Raw genomic sequence first — 15,957 nt, forward strand, 5'->3', positions numbered from 1 at the left:
AACACAGTACCGTGAACAACCTTAGCTTTGAATACCACTTGATGTAGACTTGACTAGATGGCGAGTCGTCAACGGCCCGATCTTTCACGGTACTAGCAGCAGGAACAAGAAATTCCGGTCGAGCAAAGAGGCAAGACCGTAAGATCAGAAACTTGTGTCGAGTAGATTTGATCGACTCCACACGCAGCAGCAACAAAATCCCTTCGGATTAGCAACAAAGATATTTGGTGTCCCCCGACATGGGACATTTTCTGTAGTTTTATTGAACTCACGACTAATACAAAAATCTGCCTTTTACATCGGCCGTAGCCGGCCTTTTATATAGGCATCACACATCCGATCAAACCGGCCCACGAGCAAAGCAAAACTGATACGGACTCTCTTCCTAACCATAAACCGAACATGACTCCTAGTACTACTATGACTCCTCTAAATCTCACGCCTAAGGAAAAGTTCCTTTACCTAACAACCAAGAATTTACTAATTAACTATCCGGCCACGCTGATCACTAGGAACCAAAATATACCTTAACCGTACTATAGCACCTTGGATTTAAAACGCTTCTGCACGTAAACCTCATGTGACCTGGACCGAAATAGCACCGACAATTATCCAGCTTGGCGTACGAAAATTAGGCTTGACTTCTTCAGGCTCTGGTTCTGGTGACGGTATTTTAAGTGCCATTGTACCCATCATCAAAATATTAGAATTTGTAATATGATCAGGTTTTGCTACGGCACTGACGGCCACATCATGCCCGCTAGCACGTAGTCATCAAATCCGGACAACGGGAGTGAGTGAGGCGAACCTAGAGGAAAAAACACGTGTTGTGAAGACATGTAGTCCAACCGACAGCAGGTCAACTGGATTGTCGCGACTCCCTCAAAGTTTCCCCAGTTTTGCTTATGGCTTACGCGGTTTTTGTGGTCCAGAATGGTCCAATAACATTTGATGTCTCTCAACATAAAGTGTCCGGACATTGGCGAGCATTTTGATGAACAACGTTGGAGTTTTCCTTTTTTAGGGCTTAGAGGATTTTTGTGGTCCAAACTGGTCCGAGGACATTTGATGTCTCTCATTAGATGGCAAAAAGTGTTCCAACATTGTCGGGCATTTTGATGAACAGCGTTGGAGTTTTTTTTTTCAGGGCAACAACGTTGGAGTTGCCTTGTGCACACCGGAGTGTTAGCCCTCATTTTTCTGCAAAAAAGTCCAGAATTCCATGCGAATTTCCGAACTCTATCCGCGGACCGTCTTGTAGCTCCAGACACACCGGGGGTGCAAAACGCAAAACGCGCCCACCTCCCCCTTCTTATACCCCGAGGCTAGGGTTTTACTCGCTCTCTCCCCGCCTCCTCGCCGCCCACTCCCGCTCTACCTAGGGCTTCCCTCTCCCCTGCTCGGCGGCGGCGCGGCGAAGTCCAACCAGGCCCCCACCGGAGCTCCGACCATGGGCGGCGAGAAGGAGAACCTCGACCTCTCCGACCTCAACACCTCCCTCCCCGCCGCCGCCGCCGGTAACCCCCGCTTCCCCTGAGTCCCCCCCTCCCCCTTCCCCTTCCCCCTCGCCGTTCCGCGCCCCTAATCGATCCGTGCTTTCCCTGCAGCCCTCAGCGCCGAGGACCGCGTCGGCCTCGTCAATGCCCTGAAGGTACGGTTACTCGTTGTTCGGCCCGGAGGCGCCCATTTCCCGTCCGATTCCGGCGCGCTTGTCCGTTTTGTGCTTGGGATGCGATGGTTGGTGGCGTGCTTTGGTTCCAGTTACCGCGGTTGCTCATTTCTCCGATCTGATTTGACTGCAGGACAAGCTGCAGAGCTTGGCGGGGCAGCATGCGGACGTGCTCGAGTCGCTCTCGCCCAATGTCAGGAGGCGTGTTGAGTTTCTGAGGGGCATTCAGGTTGAGATGGAATTCTTTCCCCTGCCTTAAATTTTACCAGTCCTGTTGTGATTGGTGTACTGATGCTCCTGTGCGAGAGTACCTCATATGGAAGTGCTGATCTAAAATGAATATAGTGATTTTATTTGTATTAGGTACAAGTGATTTGTAAGGACTAGATTCATTTGTTCTGTTAAGCTAGCTAGTTCGTTTTTAGTCCAATAGTTATAGTTTCTGTACTCCCTTTTAGTGGATCACGGTTTCTTGTTGATTGGTTGTGTTGATCAGGCTAGTTAAGTTCTGATATGGAAACGAAACTATTCGGTTCCTTGCCATTTGCTTACAAAGATGGATGTTATTCTTTGGCAGAAGAAATACGCCGCTTTGTACATTAGGCCTACCTACTTATTTGTTTATGAGTGAGGCAAGGAATGTGAATGCTAAGTCATCAGGGCGGCAAACTCAGAATATAGCCAGGATGCGAATTATGAACTGAAAAAGTACTTGTGGAGTTCAATACTGAATAGAGACATTATGTCCTATTCCGCTGCCATGAGTATCTACTTTAAGAATATCGTGTTGCCTACAGCCTAGAATTAGCTTCATGGAACTTTTTGTTTGACCCAAACAACATTCTGAATTTGCCATTCAAATCTCAGTCCTGAGCTGAAGAACCTAATAAAATGTTTTCCCTCATGGTAAAGCGACCCAAGCTTTTGTATTTTACATGAGGCCTTCTAGTAGTTTGTTCTATGTTTGCAGGTTTGAAACTATAAATATTTGCTAGGTTAAGATGCAGGATCAAATGATTCAAACTATGTTAGCATTTTTTGCTGCTAGCATGTAAAACGACATTGGTTGGACCAACTTTAGACAAGCTGCATCATTTGTATTGTTCCCATTTCCTAGCGTTTTCGTGTGTGCAGTCAACCTTATTGCTTCCAGTTTATCCTGTATCATATCAGTTATCCATGGTGAATCTTTGAAAAGTTCCATTTCTATGCATATTTGTTGGATCAGAGTAGATCAATGTCTTGAGTAAATTTCCATTTCATTGTATGATATTTGGTTGCCCAGAGAACTAACATTTATCCGTGTAATACTTCAGAGCCAACATGATGAGATTGAGACGAAGTTTTTCGAGGAACGGGCTGCCCTTGAAGCCAAGTACCAGAAGCTGTATGAACCATTGTATGCTAAGGTACGCTTACTCCATGTTTATAACGTTTCAGGCGAATATATGAAAAGATATAACTTCTGTCCATTTCCTTATGTGCAAATTGTTCCATTGTTTTGCGTTGTTTCAGAGGTATGACATTGTAAATGGAGTTGTGGAGGTTGATGGTGTTGCTAAAGAACCTACCACTGAAAATGCTGCTGAGGGGGGAGATTCAGATGGTATGAAATCAAAGTTTGCACTTCCTCTTAGAGATCACCATTCTGATGTGCTGTTAACCTCTTTTTCAGCTAAAGGTGTCCCAGATTTTTGGCTCACTGCTTTGAAAACAAATGACGTGTTGACTGAGGAGGTAATTCATAGCGTGCTGTATTTTTAGGTGTTCTTTCAGCTCCCTTAATGCGTTTCTGACTGTATACTTGCTTAATTCTAGATCCAAGAGCGTGATGAGCCTGTTTTGAAATATCTAAAGGATATCAAGTGGTCTAGAATTGATGACCCTAAGGGTTTCAAGCTTGAGTTTTTCTTTGATACAAACCCTTTCTTCAAGAACTCTGTCCTAACAAAATCCTATCATATGGTTGATGAGGATGACCCAATTTTGGAGAAAGCAATCGGGTTGGTTTTCTTTACCTACTAGTTGTTGTTTTCATGTATAGGGTTCTCATGTTCCATTATAAATGATAACTGTGTGTGCATCCATTATTAGCCTCACACATCATGTGTACTGCAGGACTGAAATTGAGTGGTATCCTGGGAAAAATGTGACACAGAAGATTCTAAAGAAGAAACCCAAGAAAGGTTCAAAGAACACCAAGCCTATTACTAAAACTGAAGAGTGTGAGAGCTTCTTCAACTTTTTCAGCCCCCCACAAGTACCTGAGGATGATGAGGACATTGATGAAGAAGCCGTATGTTCAAGATTTATTGTTTGATTCACTGAGAGCACACTATGCTTTGTTCACAATTCATACTAAACTTTTTCTTTCAATCTGTGATATAGGCTGATGAGCTTCAGGGTCAAATGGAGCATGATTATGACATTGGGTAAGTGCTGTTCATCATCTGCTGCGTTTTTTAAATGGGAACCAGAGATCATTGTCCTGCAGATAATTCCATTTCTGCACATTGAGCTGTACATTATGGTCTTAGCATAGCGCCCCTCTTGCTGATTCCGTGCTGCTGTTGGAATTTGACTTGTAGGTCTACCATAAGGGACAAGATCATCCCTCATGCTGTTTCTTGGTTTACGGGCGAGGCTGTGCAAGCTGAGGATTTTGATGATATGGAAGATGGTGACGAGGATGACGACGATGAGGATGATGATGATGATGATGAAGAAGATGATGAGGATGAGGACGATGATGAGGATGAGGATGAAGACGAGGAAGAGCTAAACAAGCCAACAAAGAAGGTAATCTTATCTTGCAGCCATAGAAGTGCCTATTTCTGCTCTCTGCAACATTGCTGTGTTCAACTGGCCTTGCTAACTCATTTCTTTTGTATTTGGCTGAGCAGGTGGCGGGCAAACCGAAGGTACAAACTCTCCACTAATCTCAAACACTTGCCTGGTTCCAGTTTAGCAATGATATCATCTTACAATGCATGGTAAATCGTCCGCCAGGGACCTTCAAAGGGTGGCGCGCAAGGGAACGCCGAGCAACCGACTGAGTGCAAGCAGCAGTAGAATTTGGTGGATGCAGTTGCATTATTTTCCCATTGAACTGCCCAGGGGGAAGGAGCTTTTATGTTGGTTGTGTTGTGCACGGGTCAGACGTTTGGTGTGGGATATTACCGTAGGCATGGTTTTGTATCTGGTGGCGAGGTGATTGTGCTGGTGTGGATGGATGGTTTGGGACGGTCATGTTAGCGCGTATTCTTATTATGGTCTCTAGCTATATGCAGTCGAAGGACACCCTAAGATTGTGTAATTATATTTGAACTCGTAATGGAGCCTTCTAGTATTATTTTTTGTGCCATGATCTCGTGTCCATTGTGATAATGTTCTACAGTATGCGGAATGTTCATCGATGCATTTGAGATAGCTCTGTCCGAGGGAAGCACTTTGATCGTTTCGGTTCATAATTCATTTCCTAAGGTGTATTTGATGGTGCTGAATTTACGTTCCCCCTTGTAGTGGTCTGCTAGATTCATACTCCTAAGGGCATACACAGTTCATATCACTTCATTTCCCTTGCAAATCTAAGCAGCAGTGTCGAATATCACTCTTATTGACATTTACGAAAAAGAAAATTATGAGGAAAAAAAAGAGTGAATCGCCTCTTCACTGCGAAGCATCACGTATTCTTATCTTAGGTAAAAAGAAAAGCATGACCTCTTGCCACGACATTCCTGGTGTACTTGCCACACCAATGTTCAATTTCACCGCAGACGTAAACTAACTTGGCTATTTCGCAAGCTGCGCAGTTTGCTTCTCGTCATCAGATCAGTACGATTCACCTGCATAACCACGTTCTTTTAGGCCACGACCTCCCCTGCGTGATCTCGGCCATCGATCGTGTCGTGTCAACATGGGCACTTCCATCAGCTCTACACTTTGAGCAGCAGTACGAGAGAGAGAGCACGCGAGCCATACGAGCACAAAGGTTTCTTTTTTTTTTTATTCGACGGGGGAACGAACACCCAGCACCAGGCCGGCCGCCGGATCTGCAGGCCCAAGTCGTGCTTCATGAGGCCCAGACGGAGCGAACGCCGGCCCACCGAAACCAGCCACCGCGCTTCCCGTGCCTGCCGTTCCGCTCGCACGCGGCTGCCGCGCTCCGCTGGTTTTAGTCCCACCTCGCCCAGCGGAGGGGCGTCGGGTGGGAGAGCTGGCTATAAAGGCAGAGGGAGGTGCGCCGTGGTTCCATACTTACCTGGACGGGGTCGACGGGCGATCAACAAGGCCCGTGGCCTAAGCCAATGGCCCACATTGCACTTGGTGGGCGCGTTGACTTATCATCTCCCCAAGTGGGAGAGTGAACGTCGTAATTTGTGGTAGAGGGGGTACGCGTTCGCGCGGCCCCTGCCAATTCTTGAAAATTAAATTTTGGTCCTTGGCCTTGCCCCTGCTGCGTAGCGCAAGCACTGTTGTGTTACTCTGTGCTGGTCCCAGCCAATTCATTGAAATTAAATTATGGTCCTTGGCCTTTGCATAGCGCAACCATTCTGGTTTTATTCTGTTGTGGTTCCTGGTGCAACGAGCAAGCCCATTTGTCTGAAATTAAGCGTTGGTTCTATCATTGTAGGACATTTCTTTGTTCATTCCAGTCCTTGGTCTATCGGTTGCACATACATGTCTTGATGATCAAAGTTCATAGGAAAATATAGATATACTGAACGTGATAACACAAGAAATTGAGATTTTATAATGCGTGGTAGGCTCAGTATGCTAAAGCTAGTCCAAAAGCATTGGCTTGGCGACCAGTGTCCGCCTCCTCTCGCGCATGGCCATGGCGACTAGTGTCTTTCTCCACTCGCAACCGGCACCACCCATGCTTGCGCCATTGCCCTACGTGTCTCCATGTTGTACTCAGCTACCGCTGTCTGACTTTGCTGCTTTCGTCGACTCGGCCCTCTAGACGGTATTGCTTCGGGAATGAACGCCTTCCCCGTGTCATCACGGGCTATCGAATCGCTCCACACGATGGCTACCGCCATTGCTCACCACTGGCTCCGTGTATGGACAACTACCCTATTCCTCATAAAAGTTTTTTTTCCTGTACATACCAGTTTGTTTACCGGCCAAATTAATTTGAACACATACCAGTTTGTTTACCGGCCAAATTAATTTGAACAAATTGCTTCATTCCTTGTACTGAGCCCACGGGCTCAACCGCTCTACATGCCAACCAAGTTTTTCTTTCTAACCACGAAGGGCCCATGGGGAAGAGGGAGGGGGGGTAACAATTTAGGGTAGAGTTGAAGCTGTTAGTGCATTATGGAGATGTGAGTTTCATGCGGTACACGTTCAGCAGGCATTCTGATTTGGTGTGGTAGAGGGGGTACACGTTCGCGCGGCCCCTGTCAATTCTTCAATATTAAATTTTGGTCCTTGGCCCCTGTTGCTGCTCAGTAGGCATTCTGATTTTGTTATGTTCTGGTCCCTGGTATGTGTCGCAGAACGAGATGGTGCAAACTTTTTCAGTCCAGTCCTTGTGTGCTTGTGCTGAGGGCGCCAAAGTCAGTAGGACCAAATTTAGCTTTTAACACATGTGACATACTAAAATATAATTTTCCATGACAATTTACATGCCAATGTAAGACATAGACATTTTTCTTAATAAATGATATTTTTTGACATGGACATGTGTTCTTTACCCCCAAAAAATAATTAAAAGAGATATGTTTTCTTTTTCATGTCTCTGGTCCATTACTGGCCCTTTTCTCCATCTATGTCTAGTGTTTACAACTCCCCTCCAAGCACCACCAGCGAATCCGTGGATTCGTCTCCCTTCTGTCTACCGCTTCAATGGTTGATATGTTTTTTTTGTGTGTTTCTGATCAATTACCAACCCTTTTCCCTACCGATGGCTAGAGTTTATAATTCCCCTCCAAGCACCACCAGCGAGCCCGTGGATGTGCCTCCTTCTGCCCATCGTTCCAGTGGCCGATGGTGGGGTGAAGAACCCTGGTGCCTCTGCTTTGGCTAGTAGTTTAGGTTAGGGTTTTTAGTTCTCGCAGGGCGACGTTCGGGTGGACGGCCACACTCCTTTGTTGAGTTGGTCTTCCCGGCTTCAATCCTCATTTAGTTCGTCCATCTGGCCGAAATCGACAGAGCTTCGGCATACATTCCTCTCGTTTCTTTGGGGCGCGAGGTTAGGGTTCCTCGTCATGCGTGGGTGACAACGAGTTATGGTATCACACACTTTAGGTCGATTCAAGGGTTTAACGATGTTGATTGCGGCTCCAGGGCACTGATCCTAAAGGGCACGCGCATGAAGACTTCCCGACTATTATCGACAAGGTCGGTCTGGCTCCGATAGGTGAGCTGCGACAACGGCCAATTGGCAGCTCGCCCTACCGGTAGTATTGGTCGTTTTGTGGTCCATAAATATCTCGATGTATTTTTTTTTATTATGTTTGGGATGCTTGTCTGATGAACTTTTATAAGAGATACGGTTGCTCTTTTCCAAAGAAAAAGAAGGAAATGTTTTCTTAGGCAAAGATATTTTTTTGAGACAGTTTTTTAGGGCATTTTTTAGACAAAGTGTTTTTTTTAGGTACGAATTTAACGCAACGCACACCGACTACCAGTCTACGGCCCAGCAAGGAAAAAAGGGCCGGGCTTAGGGTCGCGGCGGCCGGTCCAACCAATCGTGCCATTCGTGCTGCGGCGGAGTCTGCTACTGGGCGGCGCAGACGAGAGCCAGCGAGCGAGGGATCGAGCGATGGCGGCGGCGGCGCTGCGGGGGATCGGCGCGAAGCTATCGGCGAACCCGGAGAAGGTGACGAGCGCGCTGCTGCTGGGCTCGTTCGTGGCGCTGGCGTTCCGGTCGTCGGAGCAGCAGGGCGAGATCGACGAGCTGGAGGCCCGCAAGTCCTCCCTCCGCGCCGCCAACTCCGCCATGTCCTCCACCATGTGGGCCTGGAGGGAGGAGCTGGTCAAGCTCGCCGCCATGCCCTCCCCGCCCATCACCGCCGCCCGCCTCCGCCACATCTACGGCGAGGAGGACCTCGCCGTCCCGGCGCCCAAGCCGTCAGGTATGCTCCTCGCTGCTTTCCCGCGATACTGCCGCAGTGATATACCGATTCTCCCTGCCGTAGCTACTACAGATTTGTCATTTTTCTCAGAAAAAAAAGAACCTTCAGATTTATCACTACATTTGTGGGGGCTGATGCTAGTCTGAACCTGAAGGCATGTTTTAGCTTGTAGGGGTAGATCGTTAATCAGCCAATCCTTTGTTCACATTGATTCTGAAGCATGTTAAACCTGCATTTATCTGTGTACTGGATAGTGTATTTACAGAGATTGTGGCATTGCACTCCACATCTGGAGGTGCTGTGTAGTAGGCATCAAAAGGGGTTTGAGTATTGGAGGTGATGTGTTCATTTTAGGAGTTCAGGGCAGGCGGATGTGTACTGGAACTGGAACTGGAACTGTGTAGAGTTTTCTTTGTCCATGTTATTATTTGGCTGGAATTTCTTGCTGGTTGGACATCATAGTCCTCCGAGGTTTCATTTTCCATCATAAAACAGTAGTAGCTCGAAATGCTAGAAGAGGTGCTTCACTGTATGCAACGCGTAGGTTATGTACTAATATGCAAAATGGCTTTTTGAACCTATATTTTCGGGCCGATTCGGTGTTCGTCAGGTATCCCATTATATTGTGTCCAAGTTTGCATGTCTTTGTTTAGTCTGATGATGGACAAAACAAATGGGTAGGATCACAGGATTTACATATTGATTCTTGGCATCAGTTGTGGATATTGTTGGACTCTCTGTGTTGAAATTGAGCTGATCCCAAGGCATGCCATAATTTGCATGTAAGGCCATGTGTGCTCTTCACTTGGTGGTACCGTACCCATGAGCATTTGCCTTCCTTCTTGAACAGTTGGATCATATTTGGCTGACAACCTCAAGGCATGACAGCACACATCAATGCACATTGCTCACAACAAAAGAACCAGGAGCACAAACAGTGCGCTGTTTAGTTTTTGTCGAGCAGTTCTACATACTGTATTTTTATTTATTTTTTGACAACTGTAAATTTATTGATGCACCATGGCGGGACATAACATTTGCCTTTTCAATCTGCAGGCCCTGATGCCGAGGAGGAACATGTTCCCCTAAAAATAACATGAACTCTTCCCCAATGCTTGTTGTCAAATTGCAGAACTGGTCCAGATTAGCTTTGCACTGAGTTGCAAACATGGTTTCCGTCGACCTAACATAAAGAACATTGTCTCCTCGTGGCGCTGTTTTATGCAGCTAATGGACAGCGCTGAGAAAGTCTTGTGTAGAAGCTCATGTGTTGTTGTCCTTGCACTTGATATTTCTTACCTGGATGTCTTCACACACAAACAACTGTGAGATGTATAGCTCTCGTTTGAGCTCGTTTAGGGCTTTGGTTGTGTCGATTGCTCTCGCCTCTTTTTCTGTTCTGTTGTGTTTCTTCCAGGCTCTCAGCATTGGAGACAAAAACCGAGCCAAAGCTCCTGAAGAAATGGAAAGCATTTGGTTGGGTAACTCAGTTGGATGCTGGTGATGTTTAGCTTTTTCTCACGCCAGTTCGATCTCTTGGTACAGTAAATGGCATGTTGCAGTGCCCTGTGGTGTTACCATAGTTCGCTCCACTTTGCTTGCTTGTGAGGGGAGCCCTTCTCTGGTCTGATTTTGCCATAGTTCATTTGGTTGAGAACTAGACGTTGCTTTACCAGATATATGGTGATATTTGCTGAAGCATAGGATCGCTCCGGTCTGATTATTTCTTGTACTGTGGGAACTGCATTCACTTGAGGAGATTTTGGGTTTGACAGTATTTTCAGATCTAAAAAAACCATTCGTTTGGGGACGTCCAACATTCCAGTAACTGCATTTACTGATGGAGAATTTGGATTTCACAGTATTTTTCAGATGTAAAAAAATCATTCGTTTGGGGACGTCTAACATTCCAGTAACTGCATTCACTGATGGGGAATTTGGATTTCACAGTATTTTTCAGATGTGCGAAAAAAATTAAGTGGAGAAGTGGGGTATCGATCCCCATACCTCTCGCATGCTAAGCGAGCGCTCTACCATCTGAGCTACATCCCCTCGACGTTAGCTTCCGTTAATCTATCTTAATAACATGGTCACTAAGGAGGAACTCGAGTGCTTGTTTAGGACGAGCTTGACGGGCGACGGCTTCTTCCGCGTCCGTAACTTCCCATGCCCACTTCAGGAGGCCTTCACCAGTGCGGCAGTGCGGCTAGGTGAGTGGCACACACACTGGAGGCTAAACCCCCTCTAAAAGCTCGGATAACCAAGTAGTCTGTGATCCTTGCTTGGGATGGTGTTGCGACACATGGTGAAGTATTGAAACGGTTCGCCGCTCCCTTGCTGGATGCTCATCAGTTCGTCCACGGTGCGGACCCCTTGGAAGTTTGAGATCAACTTGAGACATGCTAGTTCAAGAGGATGGACAGAGGGAGGTGAGTCCACAACCTTCCGACGGTCCCCTTGAGGGTGGCTACTAGGTATTTCTCCATGATCAGCGGCGGAGCCAGTGTATAGCTATTGGGTTCAACTGAACCCAATGCATCTTTCCTCGTACGTGGATATATACGTATTTGAGGGATGTGAATCCAATAAAATATTCTGGCTGACCCCAACACATGTCACGTACGTGGAAGAAAGGGCCCAGAAGGCAAAAGCCCACATAATCGTTTTACCAGAACCATGAGTTGTGTGAGTCACGTAATCGTATTTACGAGAAAAGCGCACGCAGCCGCACGCGGCACGCCTCGTCGAAGTCTGTTTTTTTCATCATTCGTTTATTCGTTTCTCTAATTCCCATCTCGCCTGTTCGCGTCGCTCGACGCCTGTGCCGCCGCCGCACGCCCGCGGCAAGTAGACGAGTGCAGATCAACATCGGTAATACCGAAACCCAAAATTTGAGGTAATTAGATTATATAGCCGCATCTTCTCTCTTTTTTTGTATGTCTTATCTACCCTAGAACACCAGTACGACAGTGACTATTTTGCCCTAGTTTTTTGATTTGTTTTTCTCCATGAACTTTGATCAATCTAGGCTATGGAACGGTATTTTTCGAATAAAACTCGGTCACCAGATCGAGATAATGATACAGGCACATCAAGGTCACCCACTAGACGTAGGCTAAGTGCATTAAATGTCACTGCAGCTAGTCTCCCGAAGCCTACTATTCATACAGAAATTAATTTTGATGAGTTGCCTTATGATCCGGCTGATCGGAAAAGAATTTCAGGGTACACAAGAAATCCAAAAAAGCAAGATGAGATTAGTCGCAGATATCTAATGAGGGGACCTTACAGGCCACCATCTAATTTTGGTTATCCGCAGAGGGAGATTAGTGATACTCAACGGGTGATCAATTCATGAGTGATTGTCTAATCTGCTATGTGGAGAAAGATATATTTTCTACCATTACCAATTATGCAGTGTTTAATATTTTTAAGGCGATGAAAGATCGAAAGGGGACACTCTAAAATGTGAGTGCCTTTACAATATTATTTCTCTTGTCAGTACTTGTTCTAAACTTGTCAAACTAACTTGTCGTTTTTTCTGTGTTCAAGAAAGATGAGAAGCTACACACTGGAGCTACAAAGTTATCTGGTGCTACTCTATTTATAATATGTAAACAAGTGATTTTATAATTTTATTGAACAGGTATGTCTTGCACTCTTCAGTTTTTAATGCAACACAGTGTGTGATACATGATATCATATTTCTATTCATTATGTTGTTTTTGGGTGCTATAATTTTGTTGTAAGATAATTTAAAATTATACTTTACACTTCACATACTAGTAGTAAATTCTCACAACCAGTCTGGAGTGAACCCAATGGCCAAATTTTCTGGCTCCGCCTCTGTCCATGATGTGCTCATTTCCTCGCCAACGGCCTCTATGGTTGTGACATATGTGTAGGGACTCTTTCGGAGCCGTCGCCCTGTCGGAACGCTCAATGGAGTGGACTCCGGTGCCCCTCGCCCAGGGAGCGGCTCAAAGTTCTTCCGGCGGTGCTAGACAAACCTAAATTCGTCGCCCCAAGGAGCAACTTTGTCGGCATGAGTTGAAGTTGCATGAGCTTCCTCTGGATCTGCGTGATGATGAGAATGGTCGTCGCCTTTTTTGGCTGTTCAACTTGCCCCTTAGGTAATAAGAGCTCTGGTCTCCCGAATGCGGCCAGCTCGAGGAGTCAGGGACTCACAGAGTTGTCTTGCATATTGTGGGGGTGTGACGATCATTGGTACACACAACCTTCACCTTTGCTTTCAACTACTGGGTGAAGGGCCAAGCTTCTTGACCCCCCTACCCCCCCCCCCCCAGAGGTGGGGATATGCTCTTCCCGTGCTTTGTCATGCACAAACAAATTCTGAGATACTTGGGTCACGACGGCTTCCCGATGCTCTTTCTCTACTCGGACCTCCTTCTCCAACTACTCCAAATTCTCCTTCGGGGATGATGACTTATTTCTATATGCCACCGCCCTATCCGATGCAGATTGCCCCAATCGTTTCTTCTTGTTACTTGGTTCTGGCCTTCTTTGCTACGAAGACTATCCCATATAAAAGGTCATCTAAGGCATAGAAAGATCATTAGGGCATTCAGAGTTAGTCATATTTACCGAATCCAAGGTGGTGAGTTTCCCAGCAAGCTGCCCAACATCTCCATAAAGATGATTGTGGACAATGTCGAGCAAAGTTGTAGTTATCTTCATGGACTTGTTCTGTTGGGCCCCATGGTTGGTATCAAATGTCGACGATTAATCCAGCAGCGATCTCATGATCAATATGTAGTCATGTCTGAAATTAGATAGAGAGGTGATACCCGAATGGGAATTAGTTAGCGATGAAGGTGACACATTGGTTTTACCTAAGTTCAGCCGCCGAATGGACAGAGACCTACATTGTGCATAACTAATGTTATTAACCGATGTAGGATTAGAATGATCAAGAATTGCTGAATCGTGTTACATGACTCTTTTCTCTAGAGCACATAATACATCTAGCGTCTTCATGGAATAGACTTTGGATCCATGATTATATCTCCCTGTACAGTCGAAGGAGCCGTGAGGTTGAGGGAAGATTAAGAACACAATAGTTTTAACACCCCCCTGGCGGAAGCGGCGATATGGGTCATACTCCCTCCTTTCCGGTTTATAAGGCTCAATTCAAAAATCTCACCAACCAAGGTAGATGGTGAGTGGTGGAATACTTTTTGTAGTTTGTAAAAGCATTCAATTAATATTCTTGTTTTTCTCAAAAAAGTATGTTTACCAATGCATTAATTGCAATGCATGCATGCATAGATTACATGCATTGGTCGATTTTCTCTTAATACTTGCACGCAATGATTTAATGCATCTTGTAATCTGAACATGTGATGGAAATCAATCAAATTGAGCCTTATAAAATGGAAAAACTAAAATTTTGAGATAAACCCTATAAACCGAAAAAGAGGAAGTACCTGCATATGGTCATATTATCTGGTCTGTTAGATGGACTGAATCGGTAGTTGGGCAGCATAATGAATGCCGCGCCCGTGAGCCATGGAAATTGGCGTATGTCAGGAGAAAAGCACGGTGCACGTATAATATGGCGTATGTATATCACCTCGGTGGTTGGGATAGACTCACACGAAGCGAGGGGATGGCGTTGCGTTCTGGTGTTGGACCGGTGGTCCTCTTGCAACCTCGTAATTGGACCATGATCCAGAAGTTTTTCAGAAGATACCCGACAAATCAGTAGACATAAACTAGCCCCACGATGAGGACACACATGCCCAACAACATAGGAAAACCCATCAGATTCGTGGCCTTGAGAACGATCCTTGACAGTTCTCAGTTGGAAGTGGATCTCGCTGGGGCCTGCTGGTATGCATACTCAGAGCATCTCCAGCCCGTTGGCCCTCCCAGGAGGCATTTTTTTCGTCTCTTGGGGGGCTGCCGGCGACAAGTATGGCATGGGAGGGTAAAATTTTCCACTCGTTGCACCCCCCACGAGCAGTGTTGAGCTTCATGGAGACGGCGGCATTTCGTCGAGCAGGTTGTAGACGGCGTCGTGGCATCTTGACCGTGGCGGCGTCGACGACCTCCAGTCAATGAAGGAGCTTGAGGAGTCATCCAGCAGCCGAAGGCCCACGTCGAGCCGCCGGTCATGCCGACGAAGGAGTCGCCCCGTGCCCCGCTCCCTGCAAGGACGTTGCGGCCCGTGCACCCGGAGAGCGAGCGCCGGCATGGCATCGCGGAGCCTGTGGTGTGCTAGAAATACAACGCCCCGAGATGGCCAACGACACCGGGCTGCTCTGGTTCGCATCACTGGCACTGGTGGGCGCTGCGGTCGATGGACTCGCCGGAGAAGACGTTGCAGAGCGCACGACACGGTCCTGTCCGAGGCGCACGATGAGGAGGCTCAGGCGCGCGGGAGTAGCGGGGGAGTGAGTGGGTGCGGCCGTCGTGGACTCTGAGCTCCTGGCCACCCCGCCCTGGACGCCGTGCGCGCCCCGCTGCGCCCCTGGCCGCAGCGCGCGCCCCGCCCCGCCTCACCGCTGGCCGGCCCGTGCTCGCTCGCCGGTGTGTAGCTCGTGGCGCGAGCACTGAATCCAGTCCGCGGCCGCCCGAGGAGCACCTCCCCCCCGGCCACGCAGGCGGGCGCTGGCGAGCTCCGCCTCGGCCACGCGAGGCGGAGCCGGCCGGGGGCGCAGCGGCACGTGGGGCCGACGCGAGTCATGGGCGAGGCAGCCGGACCTAGCAGGCTCCGGGCCGCCGGAGCTACGGGGGAGGCGGCGCGAGCGGAGCCCCGCCCCGGCCATGCGCGCTGCGGTGAAAGGAGAGAGAAAAGAGAGAAAGGAGAGGAGAGAGGAGAGAGAGGGGGAGAGAGGGGCTGGCAGTGGGCCTGTGCGTTGAAAAAGCAACCGCCGACGTCCCCAGCTGCCCTCGGGGGGCTGGGTCTGGGGTGAGAGCGCCGGCCGTAAATATCGTCAAAACCGGTGAAAATCGCGTCTCTAGGTGCCCGAGTGGGTCATTTTTTACTCGCCGGCACCCAAAAAATGGCTTGGGGGGGCTTCTTGGGGAGACGGCTGGAGATGCTCTCAGGGGGATGAGTAGGAGCGCTGATGGGGCCATCCACATCTTGCTGACAATTCTACCGGCTACTGCTGATATCCTACAAAAGCAGGTGACAGGGGAGCAAGCGGGCGGTGGTCACGGACAAAATCCATC

At 47.6% G+C, this 15,957-nt stretch overlaps 2 protein-coding genes and 2 non-coding genes across 5 annotated transcripts; 3 read left to right on the forward strand and 1 right to left on the reverse strand.

Moving 5' to 3' along the window:
* Positions 1-1,335: 1,335 nt before the first annotated feature.
* On the forward strand, positions 1,336-5,033 carry LOC119328398 (nucleosome assembly protein 1;1-like). Of its 2 annotated transcripts, XM_037601386.1 has the most exons (12): positions 1,336-1,517; positions 1,608-1,651; positions 1,803-1,898; positions 2,986-3,078; positions 3,185-3,275; positions 3,345-3,406; positions 3,488-3,672; positions 3,788-3,965; positions 4,058-4,101; positions 4,258-4,468; positions 4,573-4,590; positions 4,679-5,033. In XM_037601386.1, the coding sequence occupies exons 1-12, from the start codon at positions 1,451-1,453 to the stop codon at positions 4,739-4,741; spliced, it is 1,152 nt and encodes a 383-aa protein (XP_037457283.1). In that variant the 5' UTR covers positions 1,336-1,450; the 3' UTR covers positions 4,742-5,033. The 2 variants fall into 2 exon arrangements, with proteins under 2 accessions (XP_037457283.1, XP_037457280.1); XM_037601383.1 differs by having other exon boundaries at positions 3,185-3,406.
* An 889-nt stretch (positions 5,034-5,922) lies between these two features.
* Positions 5,923-6,083, forward strand: LOC119334975. Its single transcript, XR_005161669.1, has one exon. It is a non-coding gene; the product is annotated as a U1 spliceosomal RNA (small nuclear RNA).
* Positions 6,084-8,348: 2,265 nt separating this feature from the next.
* LOC119333505 lies at positions 8,349-10,133 on the forward strand. Its single transcript, XM_037606380.1, has 2 exons — positions 8,349-8,757; positions 9,814-10,133. Exons 1-2 carry the CDS (start codon positions 8,445-8,447, stop codon positions 9,855-9,857), a joined length of 357 nt encoding a protein of 118 aa, XP_037462277.1. The 5' UTR covers positions 8,349-8,444; the 3' UTR covers positions 9,858-10,133.
* A 603-nt stretch (positions 10,134-10,736) lies between these two features.
* On the reverse strand, positions 10,737-10,809 carry TRNAA-AGC. The gene has a single exon. It is a non-coding gene; the product is annotated as a tRNA-Ala (tRNA).
* Positions 10,810-15,957: the final 5,148 nt, after the last annotated feature.

The sequence above is a fragment of the Triticum dicoccoides genome, chromosome 7A (genome assembly GCF_002162155.2).
Source record: "Triticum dicoccoides isolate Atlit2015 ecotype Zavitan chromosome 7A, WEW_v2.0, whole genome shotgun sequence".
Classification (NCBI taxonomy): domain Eukaryota; kingdom Viridiplantae; phylum Streptophyta; class Magnoliopsida; order Poales; family Poaceae; genus Triticum; species Triticum dicoccoides.